General features: G+C 48.1%; 1 protein-coding gene across 34 annotated transcripts in view; it reads left to right on the top strand.

Moving 5' to 3' along the window:
- Positions 1-1,075: 1,075 nt before the first annotated feature.
- The window catches only part of MAPK8IP3 (mitogen-activated protein kinase 8 interacting protein 3), a 44,361-nt gene continuing 27,782 nt past the window's right edge, over positions 1,076-17,654 (top strand). For 14 of the 34 annotated variants that reach the window (XM_085514405.1, XM_085514396.1, XM_085514407.1 and 11 more), the window contains exons 1-6: positions 1,077-1,581; positions 8,768-8,888; positions 9,150-9,220; positions 9,635-9,726; positions 12,484-12,507; positions 14,670-14,814. In XM_085514405.1, the coding sequence (XP_085370531.1) occupies positions 1,264-1,581; positions 8,768-8,888; positions 9,150-9,220; positions 9,635-9,726; positions 12,484-12,507; positions 14,670-14,814 (771 nt within the window). In that variant the 5' untranslated portion in view covers positions 1,077-1,263. Of the gene's footprint in view, positions 1,582-8,767; positions 8,889-9,149; positions 9,221-9,634; positions 9,727-12,483; positions 12,508-14,669; positions 14,815-16,979; positions 17,120-17,654 lie in introns of those variants that run through there. The other 20 variants (XM_085514415.1, XM_085514420.1, XM_085514423.1 and 17 more) reach the window with 12 other exon arrangements.

Consider the following 17,654-nt stretch of genomic DNA (forward strand, 5'->3'; position numbering starts at 1 on the left):
AAATCACACTCATCTTTGAGCTCTAACTCACATCCACGTCAGGAGCCTTCCCAAAGATCAGGCCCTGGTTTTCCTGCCCTGCTGGGCCCAGCTCAGTGCAGGACAGGAGATGGATCAGCTGCAGCTGAGATCTCACAGAGCACTCTGAGGTTTCTCTGCAGCTGTTTTCTGCTGCTGTTACACAGCACGGAATAGCTGGGACCCCCCAGGCACCAATAACTCCATTGTGCTCAGGATGTGCCAATGTGCTGAAGTCAAACTGTGCCACGCGGGGCTCACACAGATCGAACGCAGGCTGCAGATCTGCTGGCAGCCCTCAGGAGCTCCCCTGCCCTAATCCCACTCTTGCACTCCTTCCCTTCGTGCTCTTGTGGCCTTCAATAACACCGTGACACCTGACAGCCTCCTCCTGACTGTAAGCTGTCATTTTATGCAGCCGTTTCTCTTCCTTTTACCCCCCAAACTGAAGATGTTTCCCTGCAGTGAATGAGCGATGAGGTTCTTTTCACCTCTCCTTGGACAACTTCCTTTATTGTTTTTTCGGAGCATTAGGGACACTGAGATCCCGGAGTGTGTCCAGAGAGGAGCAATGGAGCTGAGAAGGGCCTGGAGCTCAGTGGGGTCCTATGGGGGTGACCGAGGGGACGGCAGGCAGCCAGTTCTTTGTTTTTCTCTCTGGATCCATCCCCGCCTCAATGGGGCCATCAAACCGTTTTGCTGCAGAACCCGCAGGCACTTCACCTTGAAGGATCATTACCTACATTGAAACTACTGCTACATGCGGGCGCACAGGAGTGCCCTGGTTTTCACAGGCCCTGTGCAGAGGCGTTCAGGTCTGGAGGCGTTGTGTTGTTGTGTCGTGTTGTTGTGTTGTGTTATGTCGTGTTGTTGTGTTGTTATGTCGTGTTGTTGTGTTGTTGTGTCGTGTTGTTGTGTTATGTTGTGTGTTCCCGATGTTCCCCTGCCGCTCTCCAGCTCGGCTCGTTCCGGCCCTGCACCGTTCCATGACTCCCCCCCGCCCCATGGCGGTTCCACACACGCACACGGCGGCAGCGCGGCCCGCCCGGCGCACACGGGGACGCCGCAGCCCCGCCCCGCCCGCAGCTCCGTCCGCTCAGCGCCGCGTCTCGGTGTCGGGGCGGCGCCGCGCGGCTCATCGGGTCCCGTTGGCGGGCGGAGCGCGGCGGGTCTCGGCAGCGGCGGATCGGGACGGAGCGGATCGGATCGACGCGGGGCGCAGCGCAGCGCTGTGGGGCCGGCACGATGCTGGAGATCCAGCTGGACGATGGCGGCGTGGGGGGGTACCCGGGCGACGACTATTGCTCGGGGTCGGTGATGTCGGAGCGGGTGTCGGGCCTGGCCAACAGCATCTACCGCGAGTTCGAGCGGCTCATCCACTGCTACGACGAGGAGGTGGTGAAGGAGCTGATGCCGCTGGTGGTGACGGTGCTGGAGAACCTGGACTCGGTGCTGACCGATAACCAGGAGCACGAGGTGGAGCTGGAGCTGCTGCGGGAGGACAACGAGCAGCTGCTCACACAGTACGAGCGGGAGAAGGCGCTGCGCAAACAGGCCGAGGAGGTGAGAGAGAGAGAGAGCGGCCCAGCGCCAACGGGCACCGGCATCCATCTTGTGCGCGGAGCCAAGGGCCGGGGATGCGATGTGATGTGATGATGTGATGATGTGATATGATACGATGTGATACGATGCGATGCGATGTGATGATATGATATGATATGATATGATATGTGATGTGATGTGCTGCGGCGGTACCCGCATCGCAGGCCGCGCTCCCGGCCCCGCTCCATCCGCTCCGCGCGGCCCGTGCGGAGGGGAAGGGGAATGGCTGGGAATAGATGGGAATAGATGGGAATGGCTCCGCGTTGCTGCGCTGCCCCGAGCTCGAACACGGGGATGACTGGAGGATTCCTGCCGGTTTCGGGTCTAAACGCGGCCTCAGATGGTTGATGTTCTCCCTGCGCTTCCCCGGCCGTGGGGACGGTTCCCTGTCTGATCTCAGCGGCCTTTCCCCGGGCGCTGCGGGTCCCGGATCCCGGGGCTGCGGCAGGTGCTGGGAGCGGGCGGCAGCGGGGCACGGCGCCTCGGGCGGGGACAAAGGAGCCGAGCTGAGCGCCCGAGTCCGCCGACACCACCGGCATCTTTCTGGCCATAGGCGCGGCCGGGCTGCGACGTGCCGGACACGTTGGTGCCGCTAGAAGTGTAACGCTGCCGTGTCATCAGCGTGTCTTTGCAAAGCTGCTGGGAAAGGAATGTGTGCGTCTGTATTGGCTGTGGTTTAACACTGGGAGAGTGGAGGGTTTTTTCCGTCCCAGGAGTCTTGCTCAGAGTCGGGTTTTGATTTGCTTACATGTGGTAAATGAAATTCCTTCATGACTCCAGAGCAAAGCACCGTGCAGTGTTTCAATGGAGGTGCTCTGGGTGCTGGATGGCGAGGACGTGAGCCCAGGACACTTATCGCCCTGTACTAATGCTGGGCAATTGGGGTTGTAGCCTTAAGTTTTAAGTATGTGTTAATTAATAAAACTTACAGCTGATCTTTTCAAATTCATATGAAGGCAGGGAGGGATTGAAAAGCAATTCCAAGTGTGGGACTTCATTCCATAAGCCGGTATTTTGTAGCTTCTGAGAATTAAATAGTTGGAAATGTGCTGCTGCTGGGGAGGAGTGGGGCTCAGGGTGTGGGGTGGAACAGCCCCATGGATGGATCCTGCATCTTTGGACTCGTATCTTTCTGCTCTCAGTTTACCAGGTACAGCGGGTGCTGCTTCTGCTGTGCCTGCTCCTGGAGGCAGATGTGGTGACAACATTTACGTCCTGCAGGGACGCTCGGGCCCACAGCACGGTGCTGTTGGCGGATGTAAAAGCACTCTGTCATCCTCAGGCGCATCTGAGCTGAATGGGCAAAAAAGTATCTGCATAGGGCCTTGTTAGCAGAAAGGAATAGATAATGTGCTTCTGTGAGAACAAATGGGTTTTGCCCCCCGTGTAGCCTCTGCTATCAGCTCACGTGTGTGAGATACAGCTGTCATTCCCTTTGTGTGTGACCAAAGCACACCATTACCTGCAGCAGTTTCCTGTGTGCCTCTTACTGTGCAGTGGATTACGTGTTATGGAAGCGAAAATCTCTTATGCTACAGAGAATTCTGCTGCTCGTCAGCTCATTGTAAGCAGAGAAATGCACCCCCCACCAGAGCACGCCTTGCACTTCTGTAGCAGGGGAAGCCCATCTCCGTCCCTGAGCAGCACTCGGCGCTGTGTGCTTTGCCTGTCCTGGGTCTGCAGCTTCCAGCCCCACCTTCAGTGGGGGATCCACCTCCAGGAGCAATGTTCAATCCCTTGCTGTTGAGTTCTCTGCGTGTATCAATGATCATTTCAACAGCTGCAGCGATGCTGGGGAGCTGGGAGTCGGTGATCACAAAGTAATTTGTTCCTGTATTGCAATATCATGTCATGGGCGTCTAATTACATCGTTAGTTTATTGATGTTAAGTGAACTGAAACCAGCAGTGGAAGTTGTTCTCTGGCATAAAAGTTGTGTCGTATCCTCCTGTTCCCGCTACTGCAGAACCACCAGATCTTGTTTTACATAAGCGTGCACCCAGCCGTGTCCTGCTCCATTGGGGCAGCTTGCACAGCCTTCATTTCCCTTCCTCTGAAGCAGAGGTTTCTGTCTCCATGTTCTGCCACTCATTTCCCCAGGATGGTTGCATTCAGTATCTTTCAAAATACTCTCAGCCAAAAGTGAAGCTTTTCTGGACACTTTGACTGCAGAGTGACTCAATATTTTCCACTTGCTCTAAAATAGGGCAGCAGAAGCACCTGGACAAGAGCACTGAAGTCAGAAGTCCCTTGAAATGAAGCAGTGCAGTCAGTCTGTGATTGCAGGGCTCAGAACGTCACATTTCTTTTCCTTGACCTCCAAAACACTGAAGCTGTGGAACAGTGTCAGCTTTTCAGTATTGCCGTGTTCTTCCACCTGCTTTGCATTGTGTGAGCACAGGGTAATGGCTGCACCTCTCCTAGAGCCCGTTTAAGGGCTGACTGCTGCTGGCAAGGGTCTCTTTCTGGAGATCCCCCCTTGGTGCAGCTTTCCCATGTGAACCCGAGATCTTCTGCTCCAGGTGAGCGATCTTCTTCCTTTATAGGACCTCTGTTGTGCCGCTCCTGTCATTGCACAGAGCTGGGGCTGCCCTGTCCCAGTGCAGAGTACAGCACTTCCCTTGTTAATCCTCATGTGGAGCCTAATGCACATCCCACTAACTCGTCAAGCTCTCACTGCAAGGCCTCCCTACACTCCAGGGAGTCAACAGCTCCCACTATTTAGTGACATCTGCAGCTTATACATAGGACCTTGCATAGGGATTTTCATCCTGCTCTGTAGCGGGTGTTAGGATGGCACCCACTTGTAGGAGCACAGAACTGGGAGGGACCTGCTGACTCAGCAGCCCATTCCTCAGCACTGCAGGCAGTTGCATTACAGAAGTTGCTTCATAAATGTATCAGGCTTTGTCTTAAAGCCATTACTTAAATCTCTTGCGTCTGCTCTTCTAAAAGTGACCTCCTCCTGAATTCCACTTTCTTTTTTTTAACTTGCAGCCTGTTTTTACTGGTTTGTTCTTGTGCCAGCATTGACTTTTACTCCAAGTAACTTCTGCCTCCATGAGATATCTGTGCCTTTGAAGTATTAATAGAAACCAGTCCTGCCTTTGGTCTCCATTGTGTTGGTGGCACGAGCCGAGCTCTGCTCGCTGCCTGCTGGAGGAGGGTCAGGTTGGAGTGCCCCATGGAGGGATCTGTGTGCAGCTGGTTTGGGTGACACTTGGCTGTGCCTGGTTTGATCCCTGAGCGTGTGGGGCTGCAATAACAGTTGGCTTTCCTGGAAGGTTTTAGCATGAATTGGAGTGTTGCACTGTTCAAAATGACAATGGTAGGATTTATCTGGTGTGATCACTGTGTGTGTTCACCTGTGTGACATCCTGTTGGCTGGAGATGGCAGCACGTCTGTCTGTCTCCTCACACTGTGTTGCAGCTGACCTGGGGCTCATCTTTGCTTTGTGCTCAGCTCCCTTCTCTCAAGTCTTCTCATTGCAGTCACGATGTTTGCATGCCCTTGCCCAGTCCCAGCTCCTCTCTGACCATCAGCATCGCTTCGTTCCTCCTGTGTGATGTTTTGATTCTCTTCATGAGTGGCATCTCCCAGTCCGGTCTCATCTGCTGCACTCGAGTAGCACCTCCTGCCCTGTCAGCCCCACTTACCACAAGGCTGCCTTGAAGAGCTCTGTTAGCTGCCCGTGCTCCCTTTGTGCTCCTCTACAGTGATCCATGGTGTGCGGGGGCAGAGCTGTGTCGGGGCTGGGAAGAGCCCATCTGCCTGCCCTGGCTCTGCCATAGCACCAGGCCTGCTTCATGGAGAGCATTTAAAGGGCAGAGCATCTCATTCTTCAAAAGAAGGCTCAGATCCCTTGGAATAGGAATCCAGGAGATGGTTTTATTGATATATGCCAAAATAACAGCATTTGATTTCACAGAAGCATTTGAAGACCAATCTATAACTATAAAGTAGCTAACACATAAAAGATGTGCTTGTGAATCCTTGAAATTAGCAACAGAAGCAAAAGCCTTTAAGGGCTGCAGTTGTCAAGGGGATGTTATTTCACTGAGGCTGTGTGCTCCTGTGCAGGTGGAGGTGTTCCTTCAGAGGAGTGTTTCTCTTTGGGGAGGATAGCAAAGATTTGAGCGTGGGGTGTAGCTCAAAGCATCTGCCCACCAGGCAGTACTGCGTCCTGCCACCAGTGGGTTCTGCCCTATTTCTTTGTCTTGGCCTCCTAAGACAGAATACTGTCAACGTAACTTCCCGAATTGCCAGTTAATTACTGCCCCAAATTGTGAGTTGGAGGCTGCACAGCCTGCATTGGCTCCCTGGCTGACAGCCTTCCTGCGGGTGGGGAGTGGAATGCGGTGTGAGTCCTTCCTGCCCTGCAGACAGCCCCCTCCTCACAGACAGCTGTGCGTCCACCTGTGCATCCAGCTGTGCGTCCAGCTGTGCGTCCAGCTGTGTGTCCAGCTGTGCGTCCAGCTGTGTGTCCAGCTGTGTATCCAGCTGTGCGTCCAGCTGTGTATCCAGCTGTGCATCCAGCTGTGCATCCACCTGTGTATCCAGCTGTGCGTCCTCCCTGTTCCCCCGGGCAGTGCATCCCAGCGCTGCTCTCTGCCCAGCCGCAGGGTAAGGTGACGGCTGAGCTGCTGCTGTTCCTGTCAGCATGTAATACGTGCTGCCAGCCAGCCCAGATTAAGGCCTCGTAATAAGATTTCTGCATATATGCACATCTAGCTCACTCTGCCTGATTTATTGTTAATATGATATGATGGTTTCTGACCGCATGCTACTATTTTTAGTCATTTTCTTCCTCTGAAAGCCAGTAATGCAGGAAGCTCAGCCATCTCCAGTGTACTGCTGCTTTGCAGAGGAATACTCATTCTTTCACTTAAGATGATTTTGTGCTCGTTGTTTTCCATTTAACGATGAGCGTGTGAGCCATGGTGCTGGTTGTAACCTTATCCTGAGATGTTAGAGACCAGGATCCTGCTTGAAATCCAGGGAGAGGCTCCAGCAAAACTAATTTGTATGTGTACAGCAGTGTCATGTTCCATCGTTACTAACTGTTTAAAATATATCTGGCTCCTATAACTGCTGGAAAATTATCCTTTGAAAGCAAGTATGAAGGGTTCTGGAAAAAATAGTAATGCTGTGCTTCGCTTTGCTCTCCCAGGACAAGTGGGAGTGGGCTCTTTGTTCTTCCAGTTCACCCATCGATTTCATTGTAGTGGGGTAGAAAAGAAAGGTTTTCCCTTCAACATCATTGGAATTATCTGTTCTTGAGGCCTCACTTCTTGAGCCTGTCCAGGCTCCATGGCATCCCTTCCTTCTGTTCTGGTGCAGTTTGTAAACATGTGTGGAAAATAGATAGCTGTGTGTTACTGTCAGTTAACATCTGACATGTTGAAGTCACCCATAAGGATCAGGGCAGCTGGATTTCGGGTCTCTCTCAGTTCCTTAGAGAACAGTGCCTCCATGTCCCCATGCTTGCTGGGTGGCCACTCTCACAGCACCCACTTTATTTGCTTGTCTTGACTTTCTGGTGCAGGGGGAGACACTGGCTGGGAGATTCTGATGGAGGAACAGCCAAGAAGCGTTTTGGAGCCAGACACAGTGAGGAGCCGTTGGGTCCCTGTGCCCAGAGCTGGTGTTCGATCTCTGTAGGAGATGGAGCAGGATATTGCTGCAGTGCACTCACCTGAGATGCTCTTCTTCCCTGAGAACACTTAGAGTGGCATTAATTTTTAATGCTGCTGTCTCAGTTTCTTCTCCACGTGGTCGGCTCATTGCTGGTTTGCAGTTTGTTTGGGTACTTTGAGGCTGCAAGACAGACAGGACTAACTAAGAAGAGCCTTAGTGTGGAATGTTTAATCTTCCAATCAGTTTCTCTAAACTAAACCAAAGCAACGGTAGCAAATCCAGGAATCCTATTAAAGTTGACCTACATAGTGGGAATAAAATTGGTCTCCTGCTTTCTTTTGCTTCCTGTTTTACTGTTGAGAGTTCTGTGAATGTTTTCCTTAGAGTCAGTTAAAGTTTATTGCTACTCCAAGCACAATTCCTGCCTGGCTGGGTGGCACACGCCTGGGTGGGGAGCTGGGAAGAGATGGGCACCTTGTGCCAGGAGAGCTGCACAAGAGTGAAAGCCAAGCAAGTGAGAAGCGAGAGGGATTTAGCACTGGGCTGTAATTAGAAGTTTGTCAACAGAGCATTAGCGTGGAGTGCTTCCAGCAAACCCTGAGAGGGGGCAGAGGGAAATACTGCTTTTCTTAGCATAGCTTCAACCAGTCCAAACCAAGTGAAATGGCTTCTTTAGGCCTGTTGCTCAATGTGGCTGTCGTGGTTAGAACTTTTTCTTTTTTACTGGTGTCCAGAGAAGACTGGCCGGGATTTTCTTGCTGTGAGGTCTCATCACTCACTGCTTCCATTCTGCACCAATCGAGGCATAACTCAACTTACAGAACTGAAAAAGTAAGACAAGTTTTTCTCAGCAGCTCTGGAGCTGAATGTGCCATCCTTATAGAATCACCTGTCAAAGTTGCTTTGATTTTTACCATGTAACTCTCTACCCCTTCTCTGATGTGTGCCTGAAGAAACCTCTGGTCTGAGATCTGGGAAGTGGATTACAAAGGAGACTGTGAGGTGTGACGGTTGTGGGTTGGTTTTCCACAAGACTTGTATGTTTCCTGCAAAATTTAGATGCAACATCATTAATAGTGGGAACTTTCTGATGTCTGAAGGAGATTTCTGACGTAGGCACTTCTAAATGTGTGACCGTAGACACAGAATTTGGCTTTTCTGACATAAAACTTAACAGGAATCCAAATTCAGCCTAGCATGATAAAGGTGTTGTTGAAGATGATGGAACCGCATTGGTTTACATAACTTGCATTGGCCAGCAGATTATATCTTAATGATACACAAAGTACATCTTTTACTTTATTTTAGAAGATAAGTATTTCTAGCTTGAGTAAATGCTGTTGTGCTACTTAAAGAACATAGAAATTCTTATCCCTTGCTTTTTATGTGTGTATATATATATATATATGTATATATACGCACACATAGTATAGGAGGAGAGAAGAGGAAAAGTCAAATACGTTTAGGTCTGTTCCTCATCCTTGCTTCCTTCTGTTTTTTCCCTGTACAGAAGTTCATAGAGTTTGAAGATGCACTGGAACAGGAGAAGAAAGAGCTACAAATCCAAGTGGAACACCTTGAATTTCAGACTCGACAGTTGGAGCTGAAGACCAAAAACTATGCAGATCAGAGTAAGCAACGTTGTGCACCAGATACAATTATGTAGTTTGCTTTCCATGAGCATATACTTGCAGATATTCTTCATGTGTTCTTTGTTGTTTGTTTTAATGTAGTTTATGCACAGCCTGAAATCTGTGGCTGTCCCTTTCTTTGGTATAAAAATCAGAGGTGTGACATATCCACACTAGTGTAGTGCAGGTTTCATTGCTTCTCTTGCATGGAGCATGTCTAGATCTGTATGTTAGCTGATGGGTGGAATCTTTTCTTGGCAGTTTCACGGCTGGAGGAGCGTGAATCAGAAATGAAGAAAGAGTATAATGCTTTACATCAGCGTCACACAGAGGTAAGCTGTTGCCTGATTCCTTCCAAATAAACAAACTCTTAGCTTTCCCATAAAACCACATCAGAGAATTGGGTTTTATCATCCCGGCAGTGACTAGAGCTTCAGAACCTTGAGAGCATCAACATTATCTGAAGGGAGGGTGCAAGGAGGATGAAGCCAGGCTCTTTTCAGTGGTGCCCAATGCCAGTACAAGATTCAGAGGGTGCAAACCGGAACACGGGAGGTTCTGTCTGAACATCAGATAGCACTTTTTTAAAGAAATTTTAAGGAATTGGAAGTAAATGCTGGAAAACAATATTCAAAAAACAGAAATCACAGAATATCCCAAGTTGGAAGGGACCCATAATGATCATGGAGTCCAATGGAGTCTTTTGTTTTATTCTGTTTGCCTCACGTATTTTTTCCTCTTCTCAGATGATCCAGACCTATGTGGAACACATCGAACGATCCAAGATGCAGCAGGTTGTGGGAAATAATCAAACTGAGGGCAGTGTACCTGGGAGAAGGTAGGGCCATAACCTCTCCATATAATGTTTGCCATCCAGGAACTTTTAAAATGAGTGCATATTTGCAAGAGAAAGAAACCAGACAAAGGATCTTTCCCTGTGGGCATGGATTGTACCTGAAGCTTTTTGTAATGGGTTGAGGGTGAGTTGTGGGTAAGTTCTCTAAGGTTTGACAGAGAGGAGTTTTTTGTGTTCTGTTACAAAGCTTAGACTTCATTGTGCTGCTGCAGATGGACGTCTTCTGGAAAGCGACCTTTGTGTTCTCAGGTATCATGTAAAAGACTGATCCATAAAATGGATGGGGATGGAAGAGAGTGTTCATTTGTGTGTGTCTGTGTGCATGTGTGATAGCCAGCAGAACTGGAGTAGTTAATTGCATTAGCCTTTATGTAACTTCTTCCCCAGTTTCTTAAGGGAAGATTTCTCTGAGTCAGTCACTCAATAGATCTACTTATGCCCACGAAAGTGCTTTGTTTTTTTCCCCTCTGTTTTCATAGCACCAAAGTGATCAGAGCCAGCCTCTGTTTAAAGGAATGGCAGTAGCAGGAAATGAAGTGCGGTATATAAAACCACTATATTAAAATCACATATAAAAAGATAATTTCAAATGAAGAAAAGAAGAAATATTCTTCCTATTTTCTAAACATAAGGTTATTTTAGTACCTTCTGTTTAGATCCGTAACATTTAAATACTAGTGTGTCCATTAGGTTTGGGATAAAGAAAGTGGAAGGAAGTGTCAGGTCTTGAAATAAACAATATAAGCTCTCTGGAAGCTGTGGCTTCCTTTTGCTGGGTTGGAGTACCTGGGAAAGAATTCAGATCATCAAGGTTTTGGTTGTGTATTGTAAAACAGCAGAGGAGAGAGCAAGAGAGACACAAACTGCTCCCCGATTCCTTGCAGACGTGATGTTCCTTCCCCGGCCAGTGCTTGGCCTCCTGCCCAAACATCATGCTGTGAGGGGAAGGTTTGGGGGTCAGCCTCTGGTTCTGTGCTGGTGCCTTACTGGTGTGCACACAGGGCTGCTGGGGGGAACGGGAGTTTTGTTAACATTGTGTTAGAAGGAAGGGAGAATGCTGAAGGAAAATGGGCTCTGTAACTGCAGAACATCCATGTCTGAGACTTCTGCTGGGCTGTGTGCCTCTGCTGTCAGATGTCTCTGTACAAGCTCTTAGGCACACCCGTGGTAAAGGAGAAACAGGGTGGATTATGTCTTTGTTCAGTCCAACTCACCTCTCCCACCTACCTGAAAGGTATGAATGTTTGTAGGAAGAACAGCTGTGCTGATGTGTGCGTTTCTGTCTTGTTGCCATCTCCATGTCTCAGCTGGGAACAGGGGGAGCTGGGAGTTGCTGAGCTGGCAGGGCGCAGCATTGCAGGAAGCCAAGTGTCAGTGTGTGGTCCTGTTTCTTTTGTTCTGCAGAGAGCAGCTCAGCTCTCCTGCCATGGAGAATATCCAGCAGTGATTCAGGGGCAGCAATATAGCAGTTTGAAGCAGTTATACCCTAAATTCCAGAGGCAGAGAGACTTATCTAGGCTTTCTCCTGCACAAACTCTGATGGACAGTACAAATCTGTAGCGGATCTAAAAGGAACTGGAATAGGAACATTCTGATCTGGCTGAGCTCTTTCCATATAGTAAGTTCTCAGTGCTGTGTTTTCTGCAGAGCAGTAAATTGGTGTCATGTCAGAGAGTGGCTTAGAAAAATAAAACTGATTACAGAATACAGTGTAACCCTTTCCCATCTGAAGGTGATGCTTTTCTAGCAGACCAGTGGAAAAATATAGAAATCTATACAAGGAAAGAAGAGCAGAAGCTGGATGGTGGCCTCTGTAGGTGAATGGAGGCAGGCATTATGGGTATGGAAAGAGAAAATATGGGGTGAAAAGAACCAGTAGGTTGATAGGATTGTGAGAGTGTGTGTTCCTGACAGCTCCCTCAATAGGTTGTTTCTGTTTTCCTCTGCCCCAAACCAATCCTGATCACAGCTGTAATGGCTGGAGTGTGTTAGGCAGGTTGCCCCCCCCATTCTCCGGTGTGAAGGACAAACCTTGCACTGAGGATTGTCTCTGTTGGAGGGATGCTATTCCATGTAACGTGTTGCTAGTTCCTGGAAGAATGGGAAGAAAGAGCAGCTCTCTGTGTCTGTTACAGCCCCTGCCAGGCCTCCATCTGAATCTGTAGGAACAGCAGCTGGGAAGTGGGTCTTTTTCCTTCATTTCAAGCTTTGGGCTGTTCGTGTGTGCTGTATTTGTGTATGTTTGTGCCTTTGAGGGTTGTGTGTTCCTGTGTCTGCACAGCTGCGTGTGGGTGAACACCAGCACTTGTGAGTTGGTACACTGATGTGTTCTGGGGGGGATATGGGTGTAATCTCTCAATGTCTTCCTACATGTTTGTGAGTGCATTTGGTTACCTTCACCTGTGGATGTGCTTGGGTGTGTTTTATATGGTAGACTGTGTAAATACATATTTGCATAAGGCTGTAAATGCACCAAGGGTGCTTCCTTGTCACTTGAGAGAAGATGGTGCAAGAACTGCTGGGGGGTGTGTGTGTCTGCTGCCATCTGAGGAGGGGAATGGGTACAGTGCACACCTCCAAGTAGTATGAATAAAAGTGCATGCATTCGCTGTCTCTGATAGGGCTGCATGTTTGCATGACCTTCATTCTCTAATAGTTGTTGTTGTGTTTTGTTTTGTTTTTTGTCTTGCTTTTTGTGCAATTGCTGCTCTGTTTTGGCTGTTACGTTTGTCGCTGCAGTCATCGCCAGTCGTGGAGGAAAAGGTAAATCCTACTGCTTTTTGTTAATCATAGTTCTGGAGGTTGCTGTTGGGTGGTCGTGGTGTGATGCTGAAAGGTTCTGTGCTGGCCTATTTGCCCTCTTTGTGTACTGACATCTGCATTAGATTCACTCACACATGACACACTTCCCTTGGCTGGTGCAGAGGGAGCCAGCAAGCTGCTACATCAGGAAGGAGCTCATGCACCCAAAGCAGAAGGGGCAGAGGCTGGGTTCCAAACCGGGATCATCCCTGTGTGATTGGACATTTGCACTTCACCTTCCAGATTACTTTAAAAAGTTGTCTTTTCTTCCTTAAATTAGAATCATCAAATCACCAAGGTTGGAAAAGATCCCCAATGATCCAAGTGTCCACCTACTACCAATATTTCCCTTCTAAACCATGCCCTGCCTACCGCATCTACACCTTTCTTGAGCACTTCCTATATGAGCACAAAATACGCCTCTTTTCTAAGCAGGGCAGGAAATGCATATCACCAATAACTGTCAGAAAGCACATCTGACTTTGGCTGAGGCAGTGAGTTCTGCACCCTTAGCCTACAAAGAGGGCTGTTGCCATCTTGCAATGATGGCAAACCTAGTAGTTCTGTTACATTTTCCAAGCTTTAAGGTCTTACAGGAGGAGCATTCTGATCCAGGTTTTGGCTACTGCAAGCCCTTATAGAGGCTTTTGCTGTTTTCCTCACAACATGAGGTGGAACTAACCAAGTGCTCAGAGTCCCCCTGGACCAGAAGGACGTGGGTGTATGAAAGTCACTCCAAAGGGCTGTAGTCAGCACTGCAAATTTATAGCAACCCTGAGGATATTCTGAACTACTTTGGGGACTGGTAACGCCAACATCAGGACTGTGAAACTGAAGTTATCTTTCCTGCAGCTTTTCCTTGATGGGGCACAGTAAGCAGCCACTCCAAGCAGGAGCCATGCTGGCACAGCGGTGCAGTGTGCTGTGTCAGCTGGACAGTGCTCAGAATGGAAAGGCTGAGCATTGGTCTCTTCTGTTAGACATTTTGCTTTCATTTTGTAAATGAATTCTTTTCTGCCCCTGCCATGTCAGTGTGTTTGAGTCAGTCCTGGGGCAGCCTCAGATGCAGCTGCAGTTGTTTTTCACCCATGGTCACAGATCACAGGATCACAGAACAGGTTGGGTTGAAGGGACTGCTGGAGGATGCCGGTCCCACTGTGTGATGGTGGTAACTGAGTCTTGGTGAAATGATTGCTGTGTCCAGGAGCAGTGCTGTACTGGGCTGGCATGGAGCCTGATGGAGCAGGGAAGCAGATCGGTGTCTTGCAAGGAGGTGTTGACTGCTGCCCTGTTTCTGGAGTGTTCATGCTGACAAGCTACTTTCTTTTTTTGAGTTTCCACCTCCACTGCTTGCTCTACATTTTCTCCCACTGGAACTTGGTCCCCAAATCTGTGCCAGCTTCCATATTGAGAATCAAATCCACAGCTTGCTGGTCACCTGCACTCGCCAGAAAGGAGAGTGATAAAGAAAAAGTAATACAGACATCTGGCTTTATGAATGATGCATTTATTTATAAGTTTGTATAAATTCTGAATTTTGAGAGGACTGTAGTTGGATATGGAGGAGGAATCACAGAATGCAAGTATTACTTCTCTTGCTTAGTATTAGAAGTGATCCAAAACCCACTGCTTTCTGCTGTTGGTGCAAACCAGGTTTGGGGTGGAATGTGCAGAAGTGGCGTGTAGGTGACTCACTTCAGCCTCTTTCTTCGTTCAATGATGCCCATTTTGTTGTGGGATTGTCTGCTGTGGCGTTTTCCCACGGTGCACCCATTTCTCAAAGGACACATTGGTTTGAATTTGCTCGGTTTCTTTGCACTTTTGCTTTTCCTTCAAACACTGCATGGGGGTGCTGATGTCAGTTGTGCCTGTCCTGGTCATTGACTCCCTTTGACTTTGTAGGCAGATGGTTGGCTCTACCTGTTGACACTCTGGGTCTGAACCAACAGCACCATGGAGCTGTGGGTTTGGGAGTCCACACAACTGCTAAGCTGGGGCAAGGAGTGCGGTTCAGTTTCTAATGACTAACATTTTGCATGAGCTAGTGTGCTGTTTCTTTTGTGTATGAAGCTCATAAACAGCTAACAGATTGGCTTTCCCTCTCTCTCTGTTTCTCTGTTTAGCAGGAAGGAACGTCCTAACTCTCTGAATGTCTTCCCCCTCGCGGATGGCATGGTACGTGGGCAGATAGGGGCCAAGATCGTCCCAACACTGGACCACTGGCACCTGAGTGACCTCGGGCAGCTGCAGTCCAACTCCAGCTACAAGGTTTTACAGACCATCACAGAGCAAGGGTTTCCCACTCTGCCACTGTCAATAGCATCCATGTTTTCATTAAGGTGGAGGTTAACCTGTGTCCATAACCCTTTGCAGCCTCTTCCTGCTGTGAGTTTACTCCTGTGGTGGCTGTGCTGAGGTGGGAGGATGTCCCATCTCAGATCTGGTGTACAGTGTGGGATGGATTTATAAGGCTCCTCATGCTTGTTACCCCCTTGTCTCAGTGTTAATCTCCTTTACTTGGCTGGCCCTAAGTTGAAAAGAGTATATGTGAAGACAGTTAGAAATATAGTGAAGATAAAATCTTTACCTTTTTTAACTTATTTGTGAGAGGAAATGATGGAACCTGCCTCCTCTCTTTCCCTCTCTAAGAGCAAAGCTTTTGCTCCTCAGATGAGGCTCGAAGTAGAGTTACTCTTGCTCTTCAGCAGTTGTTCTTTTTGTCTTACCACTCTTCTGGCCTTCCTATTTTCAGCTAAAAGGGGTACTAAACATCTGACTGCCCAAGTCCTGCACTGTGCTTAAAGCTCTTCACTTCCTCACACATCTGGTCTGCAGCTCTAGTCTTGTGCTGTCTATATCCAATACACCTGTCATATTCAGTGCACTGCCTCACAGCATGGCAGCCACACCAGAGCAGCTGGATCGTTGTGCCTTTTGCTTCAGGTGCTGTGCCATTTGGAGTCTGGTCTGAGCTCAAAGACCCAGAGATTGTGCTCTTAGTTGACAGATCTGTGCATTTATTAACAGCTGAGGCCGCTCATGATGAGCCATCTTTCCCACATTCTGTGCCTGCAAACTTCTCAGTCTTTGCTCAGAATCCTACCAGATTCTTCAAACCATGTTTCCCAGGTGCCTGGTGTCAGCCCTGACAGCCAGTGATGCATCCACCCAGCATGGCTTATAGTGTGTCCTCCCTGCAGAGCTTCTGGTCTGCTTTAAAGGTGTCTTAAAAGGCACTAATCAGATCCTACACTAATTTCTGGAGAGCTTTACTGCAGTTAGGGAATAGCAAAACCACAGTGCAGTGGGATGTGGATGTGAAGGTGTAGCTTCAGATAGTCTGACGTGTGCCAGCACATTGCTGCACACAATCACACGGCAGCCAAAATGTACAGAGAGCGTATTTGTACTTCTGGAAAGAATTTATTCCTTTGGATCTCTGAACAGCACTGCACACTGTGGTATGGGTGTGCTCTTGAGCTCTCTGTTGGTCAGGCATGTGTGGCAGGTGTAAGCCTTTAGAGGAGCTGGAACAAAGTTGAGGTGAGATCCACCTTCCAGACTACTGAAGGCATCATTCTTTCAGAGATATCATTGCGGGGCTTCTGAGAGGTTTTCAGTGAGAGCTGAGGGGAACTCAGAAGTAATTCAGGATCTGCATTGCAGGAGAATACAGCGGGAATCCACATAGATTGTAAGCTTTGGTTTCCAAGCTCAAGTAATGGAGAGTTACTGACTTGATAACTTTGTCATTTATTATTGGTGATGTCAGGCAAAAAGTCCATTTCTGGTAAAAAGAAAATGTGCAGAAATAGTACCGTGCTGCTCTACATGTATTTGATGGGTGGGTCTGGGGCTTGTGTTGATGCTTGCTAGGAAAATTCAGAAGTGGGAAACACAATAAGGAGGTCAGCAGGAGCTGTGCAGATAGAGCTCGGGCTATGGAAGACTTGGATAGCTGGGGTGTTAGGGAGGATTTCCTAAGGCTGTTGAAGAAACATATGAATAATTAAAAGGACTGATTAGCTGACTCTGGATTTGCAGTTTGGAATGGAAAATTTTCCTCCTGCGAGCTACTTGTGTGCACTCTGACTAAAAATGCTGTTTTTCAGCTCTTCTGCATGGCTGAAATCTCAGCAGTGGAGCTCGTGCACTTCTTGCTTTTTCTTCATCTGCTCTGATATTTCACTGACATCGACTGCAGACACGTAACTGACTTTATTTTCCCAATATGTGTATCTTGACTTTTCTGGCTAGTTTTCCTTCTTACGGGGCCATATATTAGTTATGTTTTAATTGTCCTTGTGTACTTATTATGACTATTTTCTGTTTAAGTTGCTGTCTTTTGTTATTTTCTTTTTACATTCAGTTGCACATTTATTTTACATAATGATTCGGAGATGAAAGTCCTTAACGTTTTTGTTTTTATGTACTATGCTTTCAGTGTTATAACCATACAATTGTGACTACTCATGGTGACATATGACTGCTATGAATGTTGAGCCTTTGCAATGCATTTTGGAGGTCACTACTGCACATTTGATGTTTAGGAGGTTGACAGGTATGGCTGTAGGTAAGTGGTGGCTGTGGAGTTTTCTTTGGGTGAGCTCTGGGCAATGCAGTGTGCCTCCTGGACTGCAGAGGAGAGCTGTACAGTCGGTAAAATATCTGGAACAGTAATAGTGGAACAATCAGAAGGAAGGAAGATACCAGCAAAGTTTAATAGAGGTTCTGGACTGCGAAGAAAAGTGCCTTGGTAGTGTTAACATTTGAGAGGAATTTCTCCAGGGCAGGTTGGTAGTCTTAATAAAGGACACTCTCTAGATGACTCCAAACTACAAGTGTATAATCATAGAGTGTAATTACATGTGTAATAACTCCCTGATGTGTTCTGGGTGAGAGAAGGATAATGTCAACAAGCAGGAAGCTTGTATTCTCAATACAAGTATCACTCTATAGATGCTGTAGAACTTCTAAATGACATCTAGATCCCAAGTCCAAGAATTGACATCTGCACATCCCTTTTGCAGGGCTGAAATTCTCACAGACTTCAGTTATGCTTAAAGGTTGTGGGTACAAGAAGGAACTCTGAATCTGTTCATCCAACA

The sequence above is a fragment of the Coturnix japonica genome, chromosome 13 (assembly GCF_054131305.1).
Source record: "Coturnix japonica strain WE chromosome 13, WE-NBRP24, whole genome shotgun sequence".
Classification (NCBI taxonomy): domain Eukaryota; kingdom Metazoa; phylum Chordata; class Aves; order Galliformes; family Phasianidae; genus Coturnix; species Coturnix japonica.